The 23,561-nt window shown below is 40.1% G+C and overlaps 1 protein-coding gene across 7 annotated transcripts in view; it reads left to right on the forward strand.

Annotated features, from left to right (window-relative positions):
* Nucleotides 1-23,561, forward strand: part of LOC124271166 (FYVE, RhoGEF and PH domain-containing protein 1-like) — a 126,985-nt gene that overhangs the window by 97,178 nt on the left and 6,246 nt on the right. For all 7 annotated transcript variants that reach the window (XM_046706244.1, XM_046706243.1, XM_046706245.1 and 4 more), the window contains 13 exons: nucleotides 1,716-1,829; nucleotides 9,716-9,864; nucleotides 12,223-12,379; nucleotides 13,281-13,368; nucleotides 13,572-13,622; nucleotides 14,892-14,950; nucleotides 15,119-15,268; nucleotides 15,528-15,611; nucleotides 16,823-16,905; nucleotides 18,446-18,476; nucleotides 18,718-18,810; nucleotides 19,145-19,273; nucleotides 19,811-19,975. In XM_046706244.1, coding sequence (XP_046562200.1) covers nucleotides 1,716-1,829; nucleotides 9,716-9,864; nucleotides 12,223-12,379; nucleotides 13,281-13,368; nucleotides 13,572-13,622; nucleotides 14,892-14,950; nucleotides 15,119-15,268; nucleotides 15,528-15,611; nucleotides 16,823-16,905; nucleotides 18,446-18,476; nucleotides 18,718-18,810; nucleotides 19,145-19,273; nucleotides 19,811-19,975 — 1,353 coding nt within the window. The remainder of the gene's footprint in view (nucleotides 1-1,715; nucleotides 1,830-9,715; nucleotides 9,865-12,222; nucleotides 12,380-13,280; nucleotides 13,369-13,571; nucleotides 13,623-14,891; nucleotides 14,951-15,118; nucleotides 15,269-15,527; nucleotides 15,612-16,822; nucleotides 16,906-18,445; nucleotides 18,477-18,717; nucleotides 18,811-19,144; nucleotides 19,274-19,810; nucleotides 19,976-23,561) is intronic.

A 23,561-nucleotide genomic window follows, 5' to 3' on the forward strand; every position in this document is an offset into this window, starting at 1 on the left:
CAGGTGGGTAGAGGTGGAGACAGGTGGATAGAGACAGGTGGGTAGAGGTGGAGACAGGTGGGTAGAGGTAGAGATGGGAGGCCGTATTTAAGATATTGTTTTATTTCAGACACAGTAATATATGTTTAAAGGTACCCTATGACACATATTGTTGTGTCTGGGAAAAGCAATAGTTGTCTGGAAAAATCATGGATTTTTTTTTTTTCACCAAAATGTGGGAACCTGTTCAGATGGCCACCATATATAGCTGGAATATTACTGAGTGCAGCGTTAAACAAGAAACCAACCAAATCTATCATGGATAGAATGTACAAATCCAGTGTGGGGAGTCATTCACCCCAAAGGTGCTTGAATAATGTTGAAAGTGGCAGAAAGCCATATACTTCCTCGCTCGTGCCTGTATTGATTGGTAACCTGTGCACTGCCTCGATCATGTGTGTTATAATGACAGCATTGACGTAGCAGAATATTTATTGATGATATCATACTGTCTAACAACCTGTATATTTTGATGATTCTGTAACAAACCAAACAAACAAACATGTTTTCTTGTGACAAAAAGGAAGAACTGTTGCTGCATGTCTTTCATAAATCCAATACTCAGCAGCCATATGTAAACAAACAGAAGACGCAAGGAGAAGCTTGTAGGCCATCAAGGTCTCAATGCTGACAGTTGTTTTCATGTGTGAAAAACAGAGAAAATCTTTGCTTAACCTCAAACATCTTCTCCCTTCCCGCATCAGGCTGACGAGATATATTCCACATGTTTTTACCATTCACACAATCTGTGTACTGCATCTGGGGGAAACATTGTCACAAGACAACATACATGAGCTTCAGACGTTTTAGTTTGGCCTGGAGGAGACTGAGCAAGACTGTTCTGTTTGATGGTGTTGACACTGCTGATGAAGAGAGTCCTAGTTTTATGAATGACATCCTATGATTTGTGAGTGACAGCTGGGAAGGATGAGGTGTTGCTGATATGTGGAGAAATATTTTCTGCACGATAATCTGTGACATTTGTAATGTCCCTTGCATGGACTAGATATCAGTTTAGGATTGTTTTCAATTCGTGCCATATGTCTTCTGTGCATATCTGTTGCTACTGATTTGATAATGATAAGACACACAGGCTTGTTGTAACCTACCCGGTAACTGAGAACAGACACAAGGAACTTACAGATGTACATTGTGTCCTGGCCGTGAGTAGCAGACAGCAGACAGTAGCAACAGTCCTGCTGTCATACATGTGGGCATATAGTGATATGACTTGGCATGATGTGGTGTTGCCCAGTGACAGAAATGAAAGTTGGACCTGAAAGAAAAGTAAAAGAACCACTCAATGGTGGCTGTAGGAGGCTGACCGGGGATGTGTCGGACTGATGGTGGGGATGAGATGTTGTTGTTATTATGCGGTGTGTCGATGGTTTTGATATTTGATATATTTGCTTGATTGAGGATCTCCACCTCTGATTTGCTTGATTGAGGATCTCCACCTCTGATTTGCTAGATTGAGGATCTCCATCTCTGATTTGCTAGATTGAGGATCTCCATCTCTGATTTGCTAGATTGAGGATCTCCACCTCTGATTTGCTAGATTGAGGATCTCCACCTCTGATTTGCTAGATTGAGGATGGTCCACCCCTTATTATATTGTTATGTTTGTTCATTGTGGTGTGTCGATGTGATGGTGACGGGTGTTTTGATATTTCCAGCTGGAGCAAACTGAGATTGAGGATGGTCCACCCCAAGACAAGCTGTACCGGATAGCGGACGAACTTCTCAAGACAGAGCGGGCGTATGTGGAGAGACTGAATCTACTGCATCAGGTATGTTTGCAACATCAGAGACTGTACGGTATTACGTTAACACTGTCCTGTAGATACGTATTGCATATCATCTAAATTCACTGATACATGGAGACAACTGTGACACAAGTGTATTTCTGTGGATCATCACATCACAATGAAAGAAGTCTTCACCAAAACCCAACCAAACATTTCTGAACATTATTAAAGATAGAGGAGAGAGGATTCATGCAAGGGCCATAGCTGCCACATGCGTGCCATTCCAGTAACCAGTATTTCTGTGGATGTTATGGATCGTGAAATTAAAATATCATTTCCTGGTACAGCTATTCTCAGATGAATATATACAACTAGCATATCTTGGACACACTGCTATTTGTCCCTTCCATGATTGCGTTACTATGGTTACAAATGTCGTCAAGCCTCGTAACTTCAAGATTATTCATAAAATAATGGGCCAAGGTGACTGACATACAGGACAGCTTGAAACTGAAAGCAAACATAGTGTCTTAATGGCAGTACACAGCAGAAAGTATACATTATACAGACCTGAGGAGAACAATCAATTGTACACTGGCAGCGTCATCTACTTCACACAACCTCTACATCAGCAACACTGTCGACTGCATGCATTGTATCCTACACATGTCAATTATGTGTGCAACCTATTCCTCTGAACTCTACCCATACAACATGATCTACTCCCCACAGCATCTGCTCCTTGTGCATCATCTACAGTCTGCAACATCTGAAACAGTATTCTGTGTAACATTTGCTATATTTGGGATTACATGTTCTCAGTAAAGTACAAATTTTGTTTTTTTTGTTTGGTTGAGCCAAAAGTACTAGAATCTGGACTTAACTGAGAAAATATAACAGAACATATGTTTCATCTGACCACTTTCTACATGGCATTGTGTGTTCACCGTATTCTGTGACCCGGAAGTGTGTGGTGGGTTGGGATGAAACAAGAGATGTGTGCCTGAATGATCCATCACCTATTAGTGTAGAGATGTAGAAGTGTGAAAATTAGTTCAGTTATTTATGGAAAGTGGGTGAACTTCTGAATGAAGGTGTTGTGAACATACTGTAGAAGAAATCTGACGTCACAACTTAACTTGGGGGAAATGGGGGCAGGCTTAGCTAGGTTGTTAATGGTGTCACCCTGAAGATGAGACACTCATACAAGTAGAATATACCTACAGCCAACAGGTTACATACCCCCACATGCTGTCAGAATTGCCTCTGCAGGGCTCAAATCACTCATTTTCTTGAATTATAATGCTTTCAAACTGTCAGTCAGACTCCCTGGTGTTTTGTTAGTCCTGGACTTATGAATCCACATGTACAACTTTTCTAAAATGTGGGATCTGCCCCTTCAACCCACAACCTCCACAAACACCTTCAACCCACAACCTCCACAAACACCTTCAACCCACAACCTCCACAAACACCTTCAACCCTCCACAAACACCTTCAACCCACAACCTCCACACAAACACTCTTTCTTTAACCCACAGCCTCCACAAACACCTTTCAACCCACAACTCTCCACAAACACCTTCAACCCACAACCTCCACAAACACTCTTCTTCAACCCACAACCTCCACAAACACCTTCAACAACCAACCTCCACAAACACCTTCAACAACCAACCTCCACAAACACCTTCAACCCACAACCTCCACAAACACCTTCAACCCACAACCTCCACAAACACCTTCAACCCACAACCTCCACAAACACCTTCAACCTACAACCTCCACAAACACCTTCAACCCACAACCTCCACAAACACATTCAACAACCAACCTCCACAGACACCTTCAACCCACAACCTCCACAGACACCTTCAACCCACAACCTCCACAAACACCTTCAACCCACAACCTCCACAAACACCTTAAACCCACAACCTCCACAAACACCTTCAACCCACAACCTCCACAAACCCTTCAACCCACAACCTCCACAAAACCCTCTTCAACCCACAACCTCCACACAAACACCTTCAGCCCACAACCTCCCACAAACACCTTCCACCCTTTCTTCCACAAACACTCTTCAACCCACAACCTCCACAAACACCTTCAACCCACAACCTCCACAAACACCTTCAACCCACAACCTCCACAAACACCTTCAACCCACAACCTCCACAAACACCTTCAACAACCAACCTCCACAAACACCTTCAACAACCAACCTCCACAAACACCTTCAACCCACAACCTCCACAAACACCTTCAACCCACAACCTCCACAAACACCTTCAACCCACAACCTCCACAAACACCTTCAACAACCAACCTCCACAAACACCTTCAACAACCAACCTCCACAAACACCTTCAACCCACAACCTCCACAAACACCTTCAACCCACAACCTCCACAAACACCTTCAACCCACAACCTCCACAAACACCTTCAACCCACAACCTCCACAAACCTCTTCAACCCACAACCTCCACAAACCCCTTAAACCCACAACTTCCACAAACACCTTCAACCCACAACCTCCACAAACACCTTCAACCCACAACCTCCACAAACCCCTTAAACCCACAACTTCCACAAACACCTTCAACCCACAACCTCCACAAACACCTTAAGCCCACAACTTCCACGAACACCTGAAACCCCACAACTTCCACAAACCCCTTAAACCCACAACTTCCACAAACACCTTAAACCCACAACTTCCACAAACACCTTAAACCCCACAACTTCCACAAACATGTTCAACCCACGATCTTCAACCCTCAACCTCCACATCAATCTTCAACCCCCAACCTCCACAAACCTCTTCAACAACCAACCTCCACAAACACCTTAAACCCACAACCTCCACAAACCTCTTCAACAACCAACCTCCACAAACACCTTAAGCCCACAACTTCCACAAACACCTGAAACCCCACAACTTCCACAAACCCCTTAAACCCACAACTTCCACAAACACCTTGTAAACCCACAACTTCCACAAACACCTTAAACCCCACAACTTCCCACAAACATGTTCAACCCCACGATCTTCAACCCTCAACCTCCACATCAATCTTCAACCCTCAACCTCCACAAACCTCTTCAACAACCAACCTCCACAAACTCCTTAAACCCACAACCTCCACAAACCTCTTCAACAACCAACCTCCACAAACACCTTAAGCCCACAACTTCCACAAACACCTGAAACCCCACAACTTCCACAAACCCCTTAAACCCACAACTTCCACAAACACCTTAAACCCACAACTTCCACAAACACCTTAAACCCACAACTTCCACAAACACCTTAAACCCCACAACTTCCACAAACATGTTCAACCCACGATCTTCAACCCTCAACCTCCACATCAATCTTCAACCCTCAACCTCCACAAACCTCTTCAACAACCAACCTCCACAAACACCTTAAACCCACAACCTCCACAAACCTCTTCAACAACCAACCTCCACAAACACCTTAAACCCACAACCTCCACAAACCTCTTCAACAACCAACCTCCACAAACACCTTAAGCCCACAACTTCCACAAACACCTGAAACCCCACAACTTCCACAAACACCTTCAACCCACAACTTCCACAAACACCTTAAACCCACACTTTCCACAAACACCTTAAACCCCACAACTTCCACAAACATGTTCAACCCACGATCTTCAACCCTCAACCTCCACATCAATCTTCAACCCTCAACCTCCACAAACCTCTTCAACCCAAAACCTCCACAAACACTTTCAACCCACAACTTTTACAAACACTTTGAACCCACAACTTCTACAAAGCTCTTCAACCCACAACCTCCAGGAACACCCTCCCCAAAACCTCCACAAACACTTTCAACCCACAACTTCAACCCACAAACCTCTTCAACCCACAACCTCCAGGAACACCCTCCCCCAAAGCCAGGGTGACACCACTAATCAGTGGAGCTTCATCAGCCTCCATTCCAGGAGGTGTAAAGTATGACTGCCGACAGCAGGTCAGATGGAATCTAGATTGCCTCCTCTCCTCACCCCAGAGTCCAGGCCACCTACTTAGACAGATTAACCTCACTCTCAGGTGGATGCTCAACTACTTTCCTAATGATAGAGAACAGTACAAGGGAATGCTCAGATTGTGTCGGGAACTTATGTATGTTTACATTTTGAGAATTGTTTTTACAGAGAAGTGCTCTTGCACAGTTGTTTGAAGTAATCATCGGTCAGCTTATAGAAAAAACAAAAGTTGACCATGGGGATTCCTTCAGTATTGTGTTAGCTGTACACAGCATAAGCTACCAGTCTATATACATGATATACAGTGTCTCTTTTATGTTCTCAGTTATCTCAACAAGTTTCCTAGTTCAGAAAAAAAAAAATTAAGAAAATTAAAAGTTTTGAATGTTTAGGCCAGACGAATTTTATTTCTTGTTTTATGGAATTTTGTCCTCAGAAAACCTAAAGGCAGGAGGGAACATTTTTAAAAACAAATCACCAGTCAAAGCAAAAATCCACATGAGTTTCCATGTTAAGTCTTATGGTTTGTTTATATCAACTAAAAATAAGTTGAGTGAGTTTAGGTTTCACACTGATTTCAACAGTGTTTCATGTATATCACATTAACATGAGGAATTATGTTTTTTGAGGGGGGGGAATTATTATTAATTTTTTTTCTTATTCTTGAAAAATACGACTGGTGGATCCATAAAACAAGAAATAAAATCAGTTTGGCCTTATTGAAAAAAATAGCACGTTATGAATGGCAAAAACATTTTTAATCTGCAAATCATGAACCTGAAATAGAGTTTGTTATTGTCATACAGCATAAACAGATCGACATAGAAACCAAACACACTGTGGAAACCACTGTAGCTGGGATATTGCGGAGTGCGGCGTAGAACTAAACTCACTCACTCACTCACTGTATTATGCATATTCTTGTTAACAATATCTTTGGATGTTGAATGTTTTGTGGTAGGTTCACATATTAGGCGGCCACATATTTAGCACATGAGTCAAACTTTTCACTGAGATGTTATAGGTGTGTGTAGTTATTGAGCAGCCTGTTAGTCCTTCAGATATACTGGTATGTTGAAGATTTATGTGCACTTTTAATAGGGTTTTATTAGTTTCATTTCATCCCAGCCAGTCCTCGACATCTCCATTCCAGTTAAGATACCAGCATAATCTTTACTGCTCTCTTAATAGCCGTGAATGTCGGCAAGTTTATATGTAACCACCTGACAAGGTGCAAGGGAAGGTCGCAGACATAATGAAAATAATGGTGAAAATATTCCACGCTGTTGCTCAGGTTAAGCAATCTTATCAGACTGGTGGCTGAAACATTGTACATATCTGCCTATCAGTGTTAGATGTTGTAGCAGAGCATGTTGAAGATCTGACACATTCACACTGACATCACAGGTGGGAACGAGGAGATGGAGCAGATATTTCACGTATCCTCCACAAGGGCAGGAATACCAGTGCCCTTCTTGGGTAACAAAGCATGCTTAATCAAGTTGGTGCTGCTTCCTACTGTCTCGTGTTGCTGAAACCGGGAACATAGCTTGTGGAAAACACTTTCGCAGGGTTGTCGCTCTCCCTTGCTTGAAATAATGGACCTTATTTGGTTCATTCAACAAACAAAATGTGGTCTTATACTGCATCATTCAACAAACAAAATGTGACCTTTTATTGTAGCATTCAAAGAACAAAATGTGGCCTTTTATTGCATCATTCAACAAACAAAATGTGGCCTTTTATTGCATAATTCAACAAACAAAATGTGGCCTTTTATTGTATCATTCAACAAACAAAATGTGGTCTTATATTCCATCATTCAACAAACAAAATGTGGTCTTATATTGCATCATTCAAAAAACAAAAAATGAAATTATATTGCATCATTCAACAAACAGAACATGGAATTATATTGCATCATTCAACAAACAAAATGTGGTCTTATATTACATCATTCAACAAACAAAATGTCGTCTTTTATTGCACCATTCAACAAAGAAAATGTGGCCTTTTATTGTATTATTTAACGAGCAAAACATGGAATTATATTGCATCATTCAACAAAGAAAAGCATGGAATTATATTACATCATTCAATAAACAAAACATGGAATTATATTGCACCATTCAACAAACAAAATGTGGTCTTATATTCCATCATTCAACAAACAAAATGTGGTCTTATATTGTATCATTCAACAAACAAAATGTGGTCTTATATTGTATCATTCAACAAACAGAACATGGAATTATATGGCATCATTCAACAAACAAAATGTGGTCTTGTATTCCATCATTCAACAAACAAAATGTGGTCTTATATTGCATCATTCAAAAAACCAAAAATGAAATTATATTGCATCATTCAACAAACAAAACATGGAATTATATTGTATCATTCAACAAACAGAACATGGAATTATATTGCATCATTCAACAAACAAAATGTGGTCTTATATTCCATCATTCCACAAACAAAATGTGGTCTTATATTGCATCATTCAAAAAACAATAAATGAAATTATATTGCATCATTCAACAAACAGAACATGGAATTATATTGCATCATTCAACAAACAAAATGTGGTCTTATATTGTATCATTCAACAACCAGAACATGGAATTATATTGCATCATTCAACAAACAAAATGTCGCCTTTTATTGTATCATTCAAGACATGAAATGGGCCTTATATGGTATCACAAAATTAAGTGTATTCATGTTTTGCATCATTTCATATAATTTGAGAAACATGTTTATAATCATTTCATGGGATAGTTAGTATGTTAGGATCTTGCAGTGATTGGTATAAGCTTGTTTTAATTTGTAAATTAATTGGCTAATATATTGTGCATCACATTTGCTATTCCATAACTTCCTTCATAAATGTTTTTCAGTTCAAAACATTATTCATCAATATCCTGGTTTTGTGAAAGAAGGATTTCAAGAACAAATTCTAATGAATATGTCTTCAGGATATTGAAACACAATTTTATTGTTGTACATATGTTTTTAAATAACTTTATTTCTGGGGCTAAATGTTAGTCTATTTTCTACATAAAGTGTAGGAGTTTGAAGTGTGCCAGCATGAAGGCTATTTATGGACAGACTGTTTAAACTGAGAGTGGGATTGTGTGGTGAAGGAAGAGATTAGCTTCTGGCACGACCACAGGAAGCTGTCTCCACCAGGCAGTAACTGTAGGTAGTTGTAGGGAACTATTACACACCACCCTGGGGGCTCCACTTGGTGTTTATCAATGGTAGTGTTTGGGAAAACATAATTTAACACACAGTAGGAGATATGTCTGCCATTCCAACACTTCCCTGTAAAGTTGAGTGGTACTTCAGGACTGATCAGATCACAAACAACAGTGACAGTTTCTATATTCAAGAAATATTGAAACAGTCATGTCATATGTTTGTCAAATAAATTACATACTTTCGAAAGGTTATTTGGAAAATACATTTTGGTGATTGAAACTTGTCTTGCCTGTGGCTAGACTAATCTTATTTTATATTTCCAGAACTTTACTTATTTCATATTTCCCAATTTCCATTTCCTATCAGCTCAGATTCTTGAGATGTGTATTTTACTCCAAGCATTTGTATGTTAATATAGCTATTATTTTTTATACAGAACGTTATCTGATAAAGGCTGCTTTTGAGTGATGTTGAACGTTTCTCATACAACAGTAGACTACACGGCTGCAAATGTGATCAGTACAGTTACATCTAACAACATCTCCCGGTCATATTGTGTCTACCCATCTTGCCCATCTCTGCAGCGATATCCAGTGATGTCATCATCTTATCACTGTGTGTCAGTGGTCTTCTCTGTATTACCATCTGTGACATGTTCTAACTTCCCAAATATTACCCCCTCTCTCATCTTCCACAGGTGTTCTTCTTTCGCATCACGATGCAGAACCGGACACAGAACATGCTTCCGCCAGAGGCCATCACACAGATGTTCTCCAACATCAAAAGCATCTTCCAGTTCCACCATGACTTCCTCCTACCCCAACTGGAGGACCGCATGAGCAAGTGGTAGGTGCAGCTCCCAGATTTCGCATCTCAAACACATCTCACGTGCATATCATACACATGCATACCAGACACATGTATACCAGACATGTGCTTACCAGACTTGTGCACACCAAACACGTGCATACCAGACACATGCATACCAGACACGTGTATACCAGACACGTGCATACCAGACACATGCATACCAGACACATGCATAGCATAAACATGCATACCAGACACGTGCACACCAGACACATGCATACCAGACACATGTATACCACGTGCATACCAGACACATGCACACCAGACACATGTATACCAGACACATGTATACACATGCATACCAGACACATGCACACCAGACACGTGCATATCAGACACATGTATACCAGACACACGCACACCATACACATGTATACCAGACACATGCATACCAGACACATGCACACCAGACACATGCACACCAGACACATGTATACCAGACACATGTATACCAGACACGTGCATACCAGACACGTGCATACCACACACGTGCATACCAGACACATGCACACCAGACACATGTATACCAGACACATGCACACCAGACACATGTATACCAGACACATGCACACCAGACACATGCACACCAGACACATGTATACCAGACACATGTATACCAGACACATGCATACCAGACACGTGCATACCACACACGTGCATACCACACACGTGCATACCACACACGTGCATACCACACAGTGCGTCACTCAAGCACATGTACAAGACTACTGGTAGTCCCATCAAGGGATTTTATTTCTTGTTATAATTACATGGTTTTGCTGTGCCACAGTAGCCTCCATGTGACAAAGGTCCAGGCTCAATTATTTACAGACCGCTGCCATATAGCTGGAATATTGCTGAGTGTGGCATAAAACTATACTAAACTCACTGAACTTCTGAAAACACATCTTGCAATAGTAAGACAGAAAACCATTGTAGATACACAAAAGGATGATGATGATGATGATGATGATGATGATGATGATGATGATGATGATGATGATGATGATGATGATGATGATGATGATGATGATGATGATGATTCCCTTTGTTGGTCAGAGGCCAGCTGTTACCCAACATACAGCCCCATCTTCGGTTACAGCCTTGACCCACACAAAGCCTGGCTCTTTGGTGTAGCATTCATTTACAGAATACAAACATTCACTTTTCAAATATTAATGCAACTAAGCCAATATTGATATTTATAGATGACCAGTGCCAGAATGATATGAAATTTGTGTGTGTTTCCCAGACAAATGCAAGATTTGCTGTTCCACTAGCACCAGTAATTTGGATAAACAGACTCATAATGAGGGCTGGATATTACATATTTCCACGCTGTGATGGAATTCTATCTTCAATTTCCTTATTTCACAACAGCAAATATCTGGTACAGTTTAATGATCATTCAAACTTTGAAACGTAACAATTTTTTTGTATCATACAAATAGTTGCCACTTGAAACCTTATATTTAGTGATGGCTTGATGAACACCTCTGAAACACTGGTTTTAAGATTTAAACATTTAAATTGACAAAAACTAAAAAATAAGGGCATGTGCTTGTATTTGTGCAGATCATCAGCTCCATAATCTTATTGTCATTATGTAATCCCACACATGGCTGCAACATTTTTCATACATACATCAGAAATTTCCCCCATTTTCTAACTTTTGAATTGATAGAAATGAAACTTGACCAGCTGTGACTTAAGGCAAGATAGTAATGTGCAAGTACATGGCTTTTTCCTCCCTTTTATCTTCATTAAATGTTTCACGCCATTGAAGATGTTTACAGTAGTACAGTGTCATTGTGTGTGAGACTTCATTGACAAATACAGACTGTTGAGATGTATGTCACAAGAGCGTTTATCCCACGGTGTGGCTGTCTTAACACAGTCTAGCAATCTGTTAGAGCACTTTTGATTGTGGAGATGGTTGGGTGCTGACATAGGGAGGGCTGGTAAGGAGACCCGTAAGGGGAGGGTCAAGGGGCACACTGACTGCCAGATTAATGTCTATCAGAAGCTGAAGGTGATAGAGTAACTATTTGGGATAATTTTTTTTCCCTTTTTTATCTTGTCCAGTGCAGTGATATTGTTTCATACTGGGTGGCCATGTATTTCAGGTTTAATTGTTAATGCTGTCCTGGACATGGATGCAAATAATTCTGTTTGAAGATGTATATCATGTTTCACAATCACATAGTCCTTATACAGTCTGGCTGTTGTGTGTTCTGCTGTCTGTACAACTGTCTATACAGCTGTCCTACAGAGGTGGATGAGCAGTAAGGATTAACCACTGACTAAAGTCAAATCTACGTTGCTATCTTCCAGGGACCAGAATCCGAAGATTGGGGACCTGATGAAGAAGAATGCGCCATTCCTGAAGCTGTACACAGACTACGTGAAGAACTTCGACAACGCCATGAATCTTATCAACACTTGGCAGGAGAAATCAGTCAAGTTTGCCAACCTCATTCAGGAAATACAGGTAGAGATAGACGTGTTTGTACAGCTGGTTCAGTGATGGTCAGGCTGGCTACAGAACTCAGATGAACTTCATTTAACTACTCAACTATCCATTCTCAGGTCCTCTTATTTCCTGAAGTAAATATGTGTGTGGGTGTTATGGGTTCAGTTGATCAGTGTCTTGCTCCATATTGGTGCAATGTAGGGAGCTTTTTCTGGTGTATCCTGTCATGATATTTCTGGGTAGCTAGTGTTCCCACCAGGATTCCGAAAGTAAGGATAGATTCATAGAAAAGGGCAATATATATATATGAAATGAAACACAGTATTACTTACTCATGTATTACTGTACTCTCATTTCAATTCAAGATTATAATTTGAGAAAGTTCTTCTTTGTCATCTGCAACATGCTCATGAGCGGTGAGCATCTGTGCATGGCATACATCAGCTCAGGCTCCTCTGTCATCAATGCTGTTGTTTACCTTCCTTTGACTGAAATATTTATGAAAGTAGTATTTAAGTTAGTCTGTCTCACAGTCCCTGAACCACACTATTTTCCTTAATGCCTAGCCCTCCCTGAAATGCTAAAGCCCTAAATGAAGCAAGTCTAGATTTCCCCAGGTTCAGGAATCTCCCAACTCACTGGGGCCCCTTTTCAATTTAAATGGGTTTATTTGTTACTATCAAAATTATATATATTCAAGGACTAAGCGTTAGTCTACATTTAAGTCTATATCCCTTTCCTGCAGGATGTGACGTTAAATAATAACTCACTCACTCACTTTCCACACACATGTGTGTCATAGATGCATTGTTCCAGCATAGCAGTGTCCTATACCATACAGAGTTATTCCCCCTGACCCTGACAACACAGGTCATAGTAACAGTGTTGTTGATGTTATAGTGTGTGATGCTGATTTCAGCGGATGCCAGAGTGTGGGTCGCTGTCCTTACAACACCACATGCTGGAGCCTATACAGCGGGTTCCGCGCTACGAGATGCTGCTCAAGGGTAGGTGCAGATTCAGGAAAGCTGTATCAGTACACATTTCAATAAATGAAATTAACATACACGTTACATACTGACTGCTTTCAGTTGTTACAATTTTACATAAAAATTACTTGTCAGTAAATTCAGTTCAGTGATGCAGAAACTTTATTAACCTATGACAATGTTCTGCCATGCACTCTTGACGTGAACCACTATGTTTACAGACTACATCAAGAAGTTGCCATCGGAATCCTCCGACCATCATGATGCTCAAGGTGAGATGTAGTGATGATGTCTTGGTGTACAGTGTTTTGTATTAATGAAATTAACATTGGAGATGAAAAAACTAATCATAATAGATACAAGATCCTAGTGCATTTGTGGGGTTATGACTGTTGGCGCCTGACAGTACTGATGACTATAGCTGTTTCAGGGTTGTGACTGTTGGGGCCTGACAGTACTGATGACTATAGCTGTTTCAGGGCTGTGACTGTTGGGGCCTGACAGTACTGATGACTATAGCTGTTTCAGGGTTGTGACTGTTGGGGCCTGACAGTACTGATGACTATAGCTGTTTCAGGGCTGTGACTGTTGGCGCCTGACAGTACTGATGACTATAGCTGTTTCAGGGCTGTGACTGTTGGCGCCTGACAGTACTGATGACTATAGCTGTTTTGGGGCTGTGACTGTTGGCGCCTGACAGTACTGATGACTATAGCTGTTTCAGGGTTGTGACTGTTGGGCCCTGACAGTACTGATGACTATAGCTGTTTCAGGGTTGTGACTGTTGGGCCCTGACAGTACTGATGACTATAGCTGTTTCAGGGTTGTGACTGTTGGGGCCTGACAGTACTGATGACTATAGCTGTTTCAGGGTTGTGACTGTTGGGGCCTGACAGTACTGATGACTATAGCTGTTTCAGGGTTGTGACTGTTGGGGCCTGACAGTACTGATGACTATAGCTGTTTCAGGGTTGTGACTGTTGGGGCCTGACAGTACTGATGACTATAGCTGTTTCAGGGCTGTGACTGTTGGGGCCTGACAGTACTGATGACTATAGCTGTTTCAGGGCTGTGACTGTTAGCGCCTGACAGTACTGATGACTATAGCTGTTTCAGGGTTGTGACTGTTGGGGCCTGACAGTACTGATGACTATAGCCGTTTCAGGGCTGTGACTGTTGGTGCCTGACAGTACTGATGACTATAGCTGTTTCAGGGCTGTGACTGTTGGCGCCTGACAGTACTGATGACTATAGCTGTTTCAGGGCTGTGACTGTTGGCGCCTGACAGTACTGATGACTATAGCTGTTTCAGATAAGGACAAGCTTTATGGATAAACAACTTCTTTATTCAGGTGGTGCGACGTTTTGATACAGATTATTGTATCATTGTCAAGCAGGTATTCGATACAAGAATCTGTGTCGAAATGTCTCGCCACCTGGATAAAGAAGTTGTTCATCCATTAAGTTTGTCCTCATCTGACTCTACAACTTCTAAAAATTCCACTCAAAGAAGTAAATCTGTGTGTTATTCCATTCCCCAGCTGCCCTCAATCTTGTCACTACTGCTGCCAAACATTCCAATGAAGCCATGAAGAAAATCGTAAGTTGATGGTGTCGTTAATGCTTTAATTACCAAAGTAAGTCATTTTTTTCTGCCTCACATCATGTATTTTCAGAAAACTGTAACCATTGAAGTCTCTTGTTACAGACAGTGCTATATTTGGTCACAGATTTTAGTCCCCCCAACATGGTATCAATCTTGTTCCAGGAGAAGTTCCGGAAGTTGCTGGAGATCCATCAGTCACTTCGTGGAATCAACGTGGACTTCATAAGTCCGACTCGCGAGTTGATCAGGGAGGGATCTGTCACCAAGATCTCGGCTCGGAGTGGAGAGAAACAATTAAGATATATATTTTTGGTAAGTTACACTTTTTTATGAATCATTGTGAATAATATGTTACCCAAATGTCAGAATAAATTAATGATGAGATCTTCATTCCTGCAACTAAACTCCAAATAGTTATTTGTTTTAGCCATATATGGAACTATTATTAAAGTTATTATTTCAGTTTATTGAAAAGGTTTCTTGTTTCTCACAATCAAGAAGAAATTTAACTTCTAAGACTAAGTTTTGGGATGAGAGTATTGTGTTCCTGTCATGTGACCCTCTGTTTCAGTTCAATGACATGATGTTGATATGTAGCGAGCCTCTACTTGGTACATTCCGTGTCCGTGCACAACTTGATGTGGACGGGATGCAGGTCAGTTACAGACAGACAGTCAGTTTAACATGCATGGGAAGGCAGAATTCTTAAATCATCAAATCTGTTCATTTAAACTATCTATGTTTTGTACTCAAAAAAGTTTATTTATGTCAGTGTCTTCATGATTATAGTCCGTTTGGCTCAAAAGCGGACCGATGAATTGCAATCTAACTCGAAAACTAAAAAAAATATACTTAATGAAACGCTGATCATAATCAAAACATCAGACCAACTCTGTGAGATTTTTGCAGACTTTATGTCCTGATAATAAAGAAGTTGTTTAACAAACTATCATTAAAATTTTGACACAGTTCACTATTTGTTACGAGGGAGAAGTGCAAAGAGAGTAACAGCCAGGTGTACGAGAAGCACCAGCACAAGTGCCGACAAAGTGATTGAGTCATTTACCTGTGCTGTGCTGTCTCCATCCTTTCTCGCACACCTGGCTGTTCATCTCCTTGCACTCCTCCCTCGTAACAAATAGTGAGTGAGTGAGTTTGGTTTTACGCCGCTTTTAGCAATATTCCAGCAATATCACGGAAGGGAACAACAGAAATGGGCTTAACACATTGTACCCATGTGGGGAATCGAACTCAGGTCTTCGGCGTGACTAGCGAACGCTTTAACCACTGGGCTACCCCACCGCCCCTAACAAATAGTGAACTGTGTAAATATTTTAATAATAGTTTGTTTAACAACTTTTATTATTAGGACATAACTTCTGGAAAAAACTCACGGAGTTGGTCTGATGTTTTGATTATGATCAGCGTTTCATTAAGTATTATATTTTTATTAGTTTTCGAGTTAGATTGCAATTCATTGGTCCGCTTTTGAGCCAAACAGACTATAGTTCTTTTGACACAATTATAGCTAAGGTCCAAATGATGATTCTCCATGTTTTGCCAATATGTGGTATGAACTTAATCCCGTCTCATGTATGTGAATTGAACAATAACATTTTCTAAGGTAATCGTCTTGTTAGAAACTACATGTGGGGCACATGTTTTGTCTACAGGCCTCGCAGCAATAATGTGATGAACCTGCTGAAGATTTCTCTACCCAACCGTACCCTATTGTATAGTTAACAATAAACACAAAATAAGTACTTTCCGTTCAGTTGTTTTCTTACCGTTTGTGGCCCACACCTGATGATATTCTGGCCCATACATATGGCAGTTTGTGACACTCCCAGATGATTGTGTTGCCAGGTGAACGATGGAAACAACCTCAGCATCGCCGACACCTTCTGTGTGATGAGCAGACAGAAGACGATAGAGCTGCTGGACCACGAGTGAGTAACATATCCTAGTGTTGTCTGTAGGCAACATACTGTATCTTAACATCATCTGTTGGCAACATACTGTATCTTAACATCATCTGTAGGCAACATACTGTATCTTAACATCATCTGTAGGCAACATACTGTATCTTAACATCATCTGTAGGCAGCAAACTGTATCTTAACATCATCTGTAGGCAACATACTGTATCTTGTCTTGTCTGTAGGCAACATACTGTATCTTAACATCATCTGTTGGCAACATACTGTATCTTAACATCATCTGTAGGCAACATACTGTATCTTAACATCATCTGTAGGCAACATACTGTATCTTGTCTTGTCTGTAGGCAACATACTGTATCTTAACATCATCTGTAGGCAACATACTGTATCTTAACATCATGTGTAGGCAACATACTGTATCTTGTCTTGTCTGTAGGCAACATACTGTATCTTAACATCATCTGTAGGCAACATACTGTATCTTGTCTTGTCTGTAGGCAACATACTGTATCTTAACATCATCTGTTGGCAACATACTGTATCTTAACATCATCTGTAGGCAACATACTGTATCTTAACATCATCTGTAGGCAACATACTGTATCTTGTCTTGTCTGTAGGCAACATACTGTATCTTAACATCATCTGTAGGCAACATACTGTATCTTAACATCATGTGTAGGCAACATACTGTATCTTGTCTTGTCTGTAGGCAACATACTGTATCTTAACATCATCTGTAGGCAACATACTGTATCTTAACATCATGTGTAGGCAACATACTGTATCTTGTCTTGTCTGTAGGCAACATACTGTATCTTAACATCATCTGTAGGCAACATACTGTATCTTAACATCATCTGTAGGCAACATACTGTATCTTGTCTTGTCTGTAGGCAACATACTGTATCTTAACATCATCTGTAGGCAGCAAACTGTATCTTGTCTTGTCTGTAGGCAACATACTGTATCTTAACATCATCTGTAGTCAACATACTGTATCTTAACATCATCTGTAGGCAGCAGACTGTATCTTAACATTATCTGTAGGCAACATACTGTATCTTAATATCTGTAGGCAACATACTGTATCTTAACATCATCTGTTGGCAGCAAACTGTATCTTAACATCATCTGTAGGCAACATACTGTATCTTAATATCTGTAGGCAACATACTGTATCTTAACATCATCTGTAGGCAACATACTGTATCTTAACATCATCTGTAGGCAACATATTGTATCTTAACATCATCTGTAGGCAACAAACTGTATCTTGTCTTGTCTGTAGGCAACATATTGTATCTTAACATCATCTGTAGGCAACAAATTGTATCTTGTCTTGTCTGTAGGCAACATACTGTATCTTAACATCATCTGTAGGCAACAAATTGTATCTTGTCTTGTCTGTAGGCAACATATTGTATCTTAACATCATCTGTAGGCAACAAATTGTATCTTGTCTTGTCTGTAGGCAACATGTTGTATTTTCACAATAACATTCACATATTGGACATGTCTTACATATCAGTACATATTGTTGCAGAACTGTTGGAGATGGGCCCACCTGGAATGATGTGAGTTTCCATTTACTGTTTCCTCTCAGTCCTTTCATCGATACCTATCTCTAAAGGGTTGTAAATGTGCTTTGGTTGTCATAACAACACCTCTGTCATGAGAGGAAAACAATCCATATCAAAGTCCTGTAATGTTCAAGTCCTCTTGTGTATATTATACACATGTATCCCGTTTTACTTTGTACAGCTTTTAAAAATACTCTGAGGTAAAACATTGAATGTTGTAAATGTTATGTTGCAGACAATTGCAAAGGTTGTTGGTGATTTTTTCCTCAAGAAGAAGTTAAGAGTTACCAAGCCTGATGACACTCTGGAATCATTTCAGGAAACCATGGTAATGTTTATTTTATAAGTAGAATTTCAAAACACAATCAGTAACAAACCCAGATTTATGACTGATCTAACTGAAGTGTGGTAAGTAACTATGATAGCTTTGTTACATTAGATGTACATGTATTACGTTCTGTACTGGCAGGATTAGTTCAGTGTGGCAGTTTGCTGTACATATCACGAGGGTTTGATGCTAACAAACTGATATACTATTTGTGTAGTATATTACTGTTCTTGCTAAATGAAAGCAGGTTAAGACTGTATTCCTACTTACTGTAATCCGACATTGACATGTGTTGGTTTGTATGTTTACTTATGCATGTTGAATCTGTGTCCAGCTTCCAGACAGCATCCTGGGTCGCCGAGAGCCGTGCTGGATCCCGGACGATGCTGCCACCATGTGTATGAGATGTGAGTCTGGATTCTCAGCCTTCCGACGGAGACATCATTGCCGGGCGTGTGGATGGGTTAGTTTACAATGTTTATAATCTCTGACATGTCTACCTGGACCCGTTTGTCTGCAATATTGAGAAATATGATAATTGATAAATTATCTGTGCACATAATTGTATCTTTTCATCATATGATAATGTATACAAGGAAATATTTTTTTTTATTGATTTCTGTATTCACATTGGTTTACTTCTCTCATGGATTCTTAGGAAAGGCCCAGTGTAAAAAAGTCAGGCATCAGAGTTGATGAAATAGAACTCGGTGACTTATGTTCCATAAAGCACTTAGCATTAAGATGATGGTAACTCCCATACTTAAATATAAGCTTATAATCATCATAGCTCTAGGGTGGCTGTGTAGACAGTGGCCATGCAAGGCTGGCCATGTAAGTGTGTAGCATCATGCCTGGTTGATAGTGTGATACCCACTGCCGGGACATAACTGGAATATTGCTGACTGTCATGTTAAGCAAATATATACTTACTCTCTCACTCACTTGAATTTACTTTAATGTCATACTAATCATAACACCATATTTTCCTGTTTTGTAGGTTGTATGTGGCAAGTGCTGTAGAAAGGCGCCCCTCGCGTATATGCAAAACAAAATTGAGCGAGTGTGCGACAAATGCTATGATGTGATCGTTCATAGAAAGTCTGGCACCGCGTCATCACCCGACAGCGAAGAGGGGTCACCACGGCGGAAGGGGGTTCTACAGGTTAGCATTCCTCAAGACAATGTCACGTGATATGTTCTATCACTCCACCCATCATGTAGTTAGCTGATATAGACAAGAACAATCCGATCATGTCCAGTAATAGACAGTATCACTAGACATGCAAAGGTTCAGGTCGTACATAAGATACGGCACCAGCGATATAAAGATGAAAAGGCAAAGGATCGAGTAGGATAGACTTATGTACTGATGTTTTTTGTAGATTGAACTAATTCAAGGGAAGTTCAGATTTGTATATTTTGTGATGTACCATATATCACCAAGTTTTTCCTACCTGAAATGAAGGGTCTGAGAAAGGGGGTCGCCTGATACGCGAGATTGAAGATCTCACAGATCTCATAAGAACCTTTTCATCTATCTTTGTGAGTCATCTTAACAGGTTAGTGTCTCTGGTACAAGCCCTGTTTCTTCTCGGTCCTACGTTTTCCTTGTATAAATGGCTGAAGTGTACAAGTGTCTTCTTTGTATTGTTGAAGTCTGTGAGAGTGACACTTGTTAGATGTGTGATACTTGTAACACTGACAGTGACGGCCAGTGTCACACTGCTTCTACCTGAGATATCTCCCTGTATCATCATGCATGACCTGTGACGCACTGTTCATCCTCCTTCTGCAGTAAACATCCCCTTGATGTCATCACCGATATACCTAGTTCTCACTCTGCACCTGAAGGTGACTTGTTTGGGGGAGGAGAATTAAATGGTATCCACATTACAGTGGGGAGGATTGAAACAAGACACCTAAATCTTTTTGATAATTCTACAACTTTATCAGGCAAATAAATACAAGCATCCTGTATATGGGAATTACATGTCTTCATGTAACAGTTCCTGTTGAAGTTGTTGCCATACATATAATAAAATGCAATACAGTTTCAATATTAAAAAAAATATAAATATATTTTTATACCTTTATAAATTTGTGAATGTGTTTGCATGCTCATGAAACAAACCTATATAGTCATTTCCATACACTTTGATATACCAAGTGATACGTTACTTGTAAAGCACTGAAATCATGCATGTAGGTACTCGCACGTCCATATTGACTAGCATACATTGTCACTCATTGTCATATATTGTCACACATTGGAATGCATGTAGGAATTGTTATTATCGTGGTTCTTAGTTAATATAGAATGTGCGTCAAATTCTTCAATATCCACAGTGCTTCTTGCTCAAACGTGTAGCAGCACACTGACGGAATCTACCCTTGATAAACTAGGGGTTTCACTCAGATGGGATCTACACTTCAAATGCGACTTTTTCTGTATTCAGCAGGGTGGAAATAGACCTTGGGATAAAAATAAACTGATTAATTCAAATGTCAATAAATCTTATCAAAATGAAGCTCTTCATTAAATAGAAACTTTCGAGAACTACTAAATGTTTGTTTCTGCCAAGTAAGCCTGAGGACTGTTTGTTGAGGAATGTCGGCGTACAGAGATGTTGTACAGCAGTTGCCTGTTCGTGTGCATCAGTGTCTTCACAGCAAAGATCAAGTGTCTGATTCTTGTCCTTTTTTGTCCTCTTTTCATAACCTTTGTTTTATACCTCATTTCATGATCCTACAATAAAACTTTGTTTCTGTGTTTTTCTCTGCTTTGTGGTGGTTTCATGCATGAAACAAACTATAGCATACAGTCAGGGGTGGAAATAACCCATTGCCCGACATCCGAGTCCTGTTTTTGTTTTCTGTCGGGCAAGCAAATTTGTATATCACACTGTACCGGTGTCAAGTTGACTTTCCAATGTTAATTATGTTGTTTATTTAAAAAATCAACAAGAAACGGACGGTTCAGTGGAAAAATTATCAGGGCAAGTGATTTTACATGTGGCACTGTACCAGAGTACACTAGCAATTTTAAAGTTATTTCCACCCCTGACAGTAGTGAACTCAAATGTCAGGCCACACCAAATATATGTTGCTCATCACAAGCCCTCTACTGCTTAGTTCATAGTATTTTTCTGTACTGTTCTGATCAAAAGAAATTAATGTCGCTGTTATTATTGGGAACTTACTTTACTTTCCTAATTTGCCTAAAACTTGCTAAGTCTTTGACTGGCATTTAGAAGTTTACTTATTGTAAGGCCAAGGTGATGATCCAAATATATCTCTAGCCATGCTTAAGCTAAGGCTTAGAATCTGAGTATATGTAATTTTGATATTAACAAATATTCCCATTTAGATTGAAAAGAAGCCTAAGTGAGATGGGATGGGAAATCTAGACTTGCATCATTAAGGGCATTACATTGCAGCAAGGGAAAATATCATAGTTTAGGGACTGTGAGACAAACTAGCCATGGCTCCATGAAAGATAAACCTTATATTTTAGATGAATGATTTGTAACATTAATATTCCTACTTTCATTATCATATTAACATTTGCCAAGGGAAATTATACAGACCTCTTGATAGTGAATACATTTTGGTTGTCATGTGATTTTGTCTGCGGTTTAACAAAGCTATCATTTGGCGGTGTGCTGATCAAGGCTGTCCATGTACTCTCTGTGATTGGACAGCTGTACTGGATGTGGATTATTATCACATGTAAAGTGGGTTAAGTGGGGTTTAATGCTAAATATTTCAGTAATCACATGGACACTTCCTCTTTGATATCATGTTGCTACGGGAAACAAGGATGAAGTTGTACTGTGTATATGATGTGATGAAGCAGAGCTCCAGGTCACAACGGTCATTTGTTTCACAGATGTTTTACATCTGGAGCATTTGTCCAACTAGGTTCGGCTATTTTACACTTTTTTTTGAACAATGAAAAAAGCTGTTCACAAGGCACACTATCAATTAAACAGATATCTAAATTTAAGTGTCTTTTTCTGATTGTTTTTCAGAAAAGTATATAAGTTTAGTGCTTACAAGTAGCTTTAGACATGGAGATAGTGAACCATAGATACTGTTCCTGTTTTGGGCACAAGGATGTAAACAGAAAGTCAGTTTGTTGTGGCCTGAGTGTTATAGCGCAGAGAGATGTAATGGTGTATTGATGTGTGGGAAGGACTTGGGTTTACAAATGGAGAAAACTCATCAGTATTTACAGGAGGAGTTGTTTTCAGTATGGTGATGAGGACTTACAGGTGCTAGAAGTGTTGTGTTGTGTTGTGTTGTTTTGTGTTCTTGTCACGATCAGACAAACCTGCTATGAACTATTTCTCTCGTATTGGCGGCTCTAGATGTTCATCTACCTGGACCACTTTCCATTTACACAACACTTTGATCCTACACTTCCCGTGTCACTCATACTTAGCCCCACCCCTAGCCATGTCCCTTCCCACTTCACATAGCCCTAGCCCTGTCAATAACACTATATTTAGCCCCACCCCTAACCATGTCCCCTCCCACTTAACATAGCCTTAGCCCTGTCACTAACACTATACTTAGCCCCACCCCTAACCATGTCCCCTCCCACTTAACATAGCCTTAGCCCTGTCACTAACACTATACTTAGCCCCACCCCTAACCATGTCCCCTCCTACTCTACATAGCCCCACCCCCTAACACTGTCACTCTCAGTGTGCATAGCCCCACCTCTAACCATATTCCCGCCCTTC

Source organism: Haliotis rubra, unplaced genomic scaffold (assembly GCF_003918875.1).
Source record: "Haliotis rubra isolate DU_JTF1 unplaced genomic scaffold, ASM391887v1 Scf158, whole genome shotgun sequence".
NCBI lineage: Eukaryota > Metazoa > Mollusca > Gastropoda > Lepetellida > Haliotidae > Haliotis > Haliotis rubra.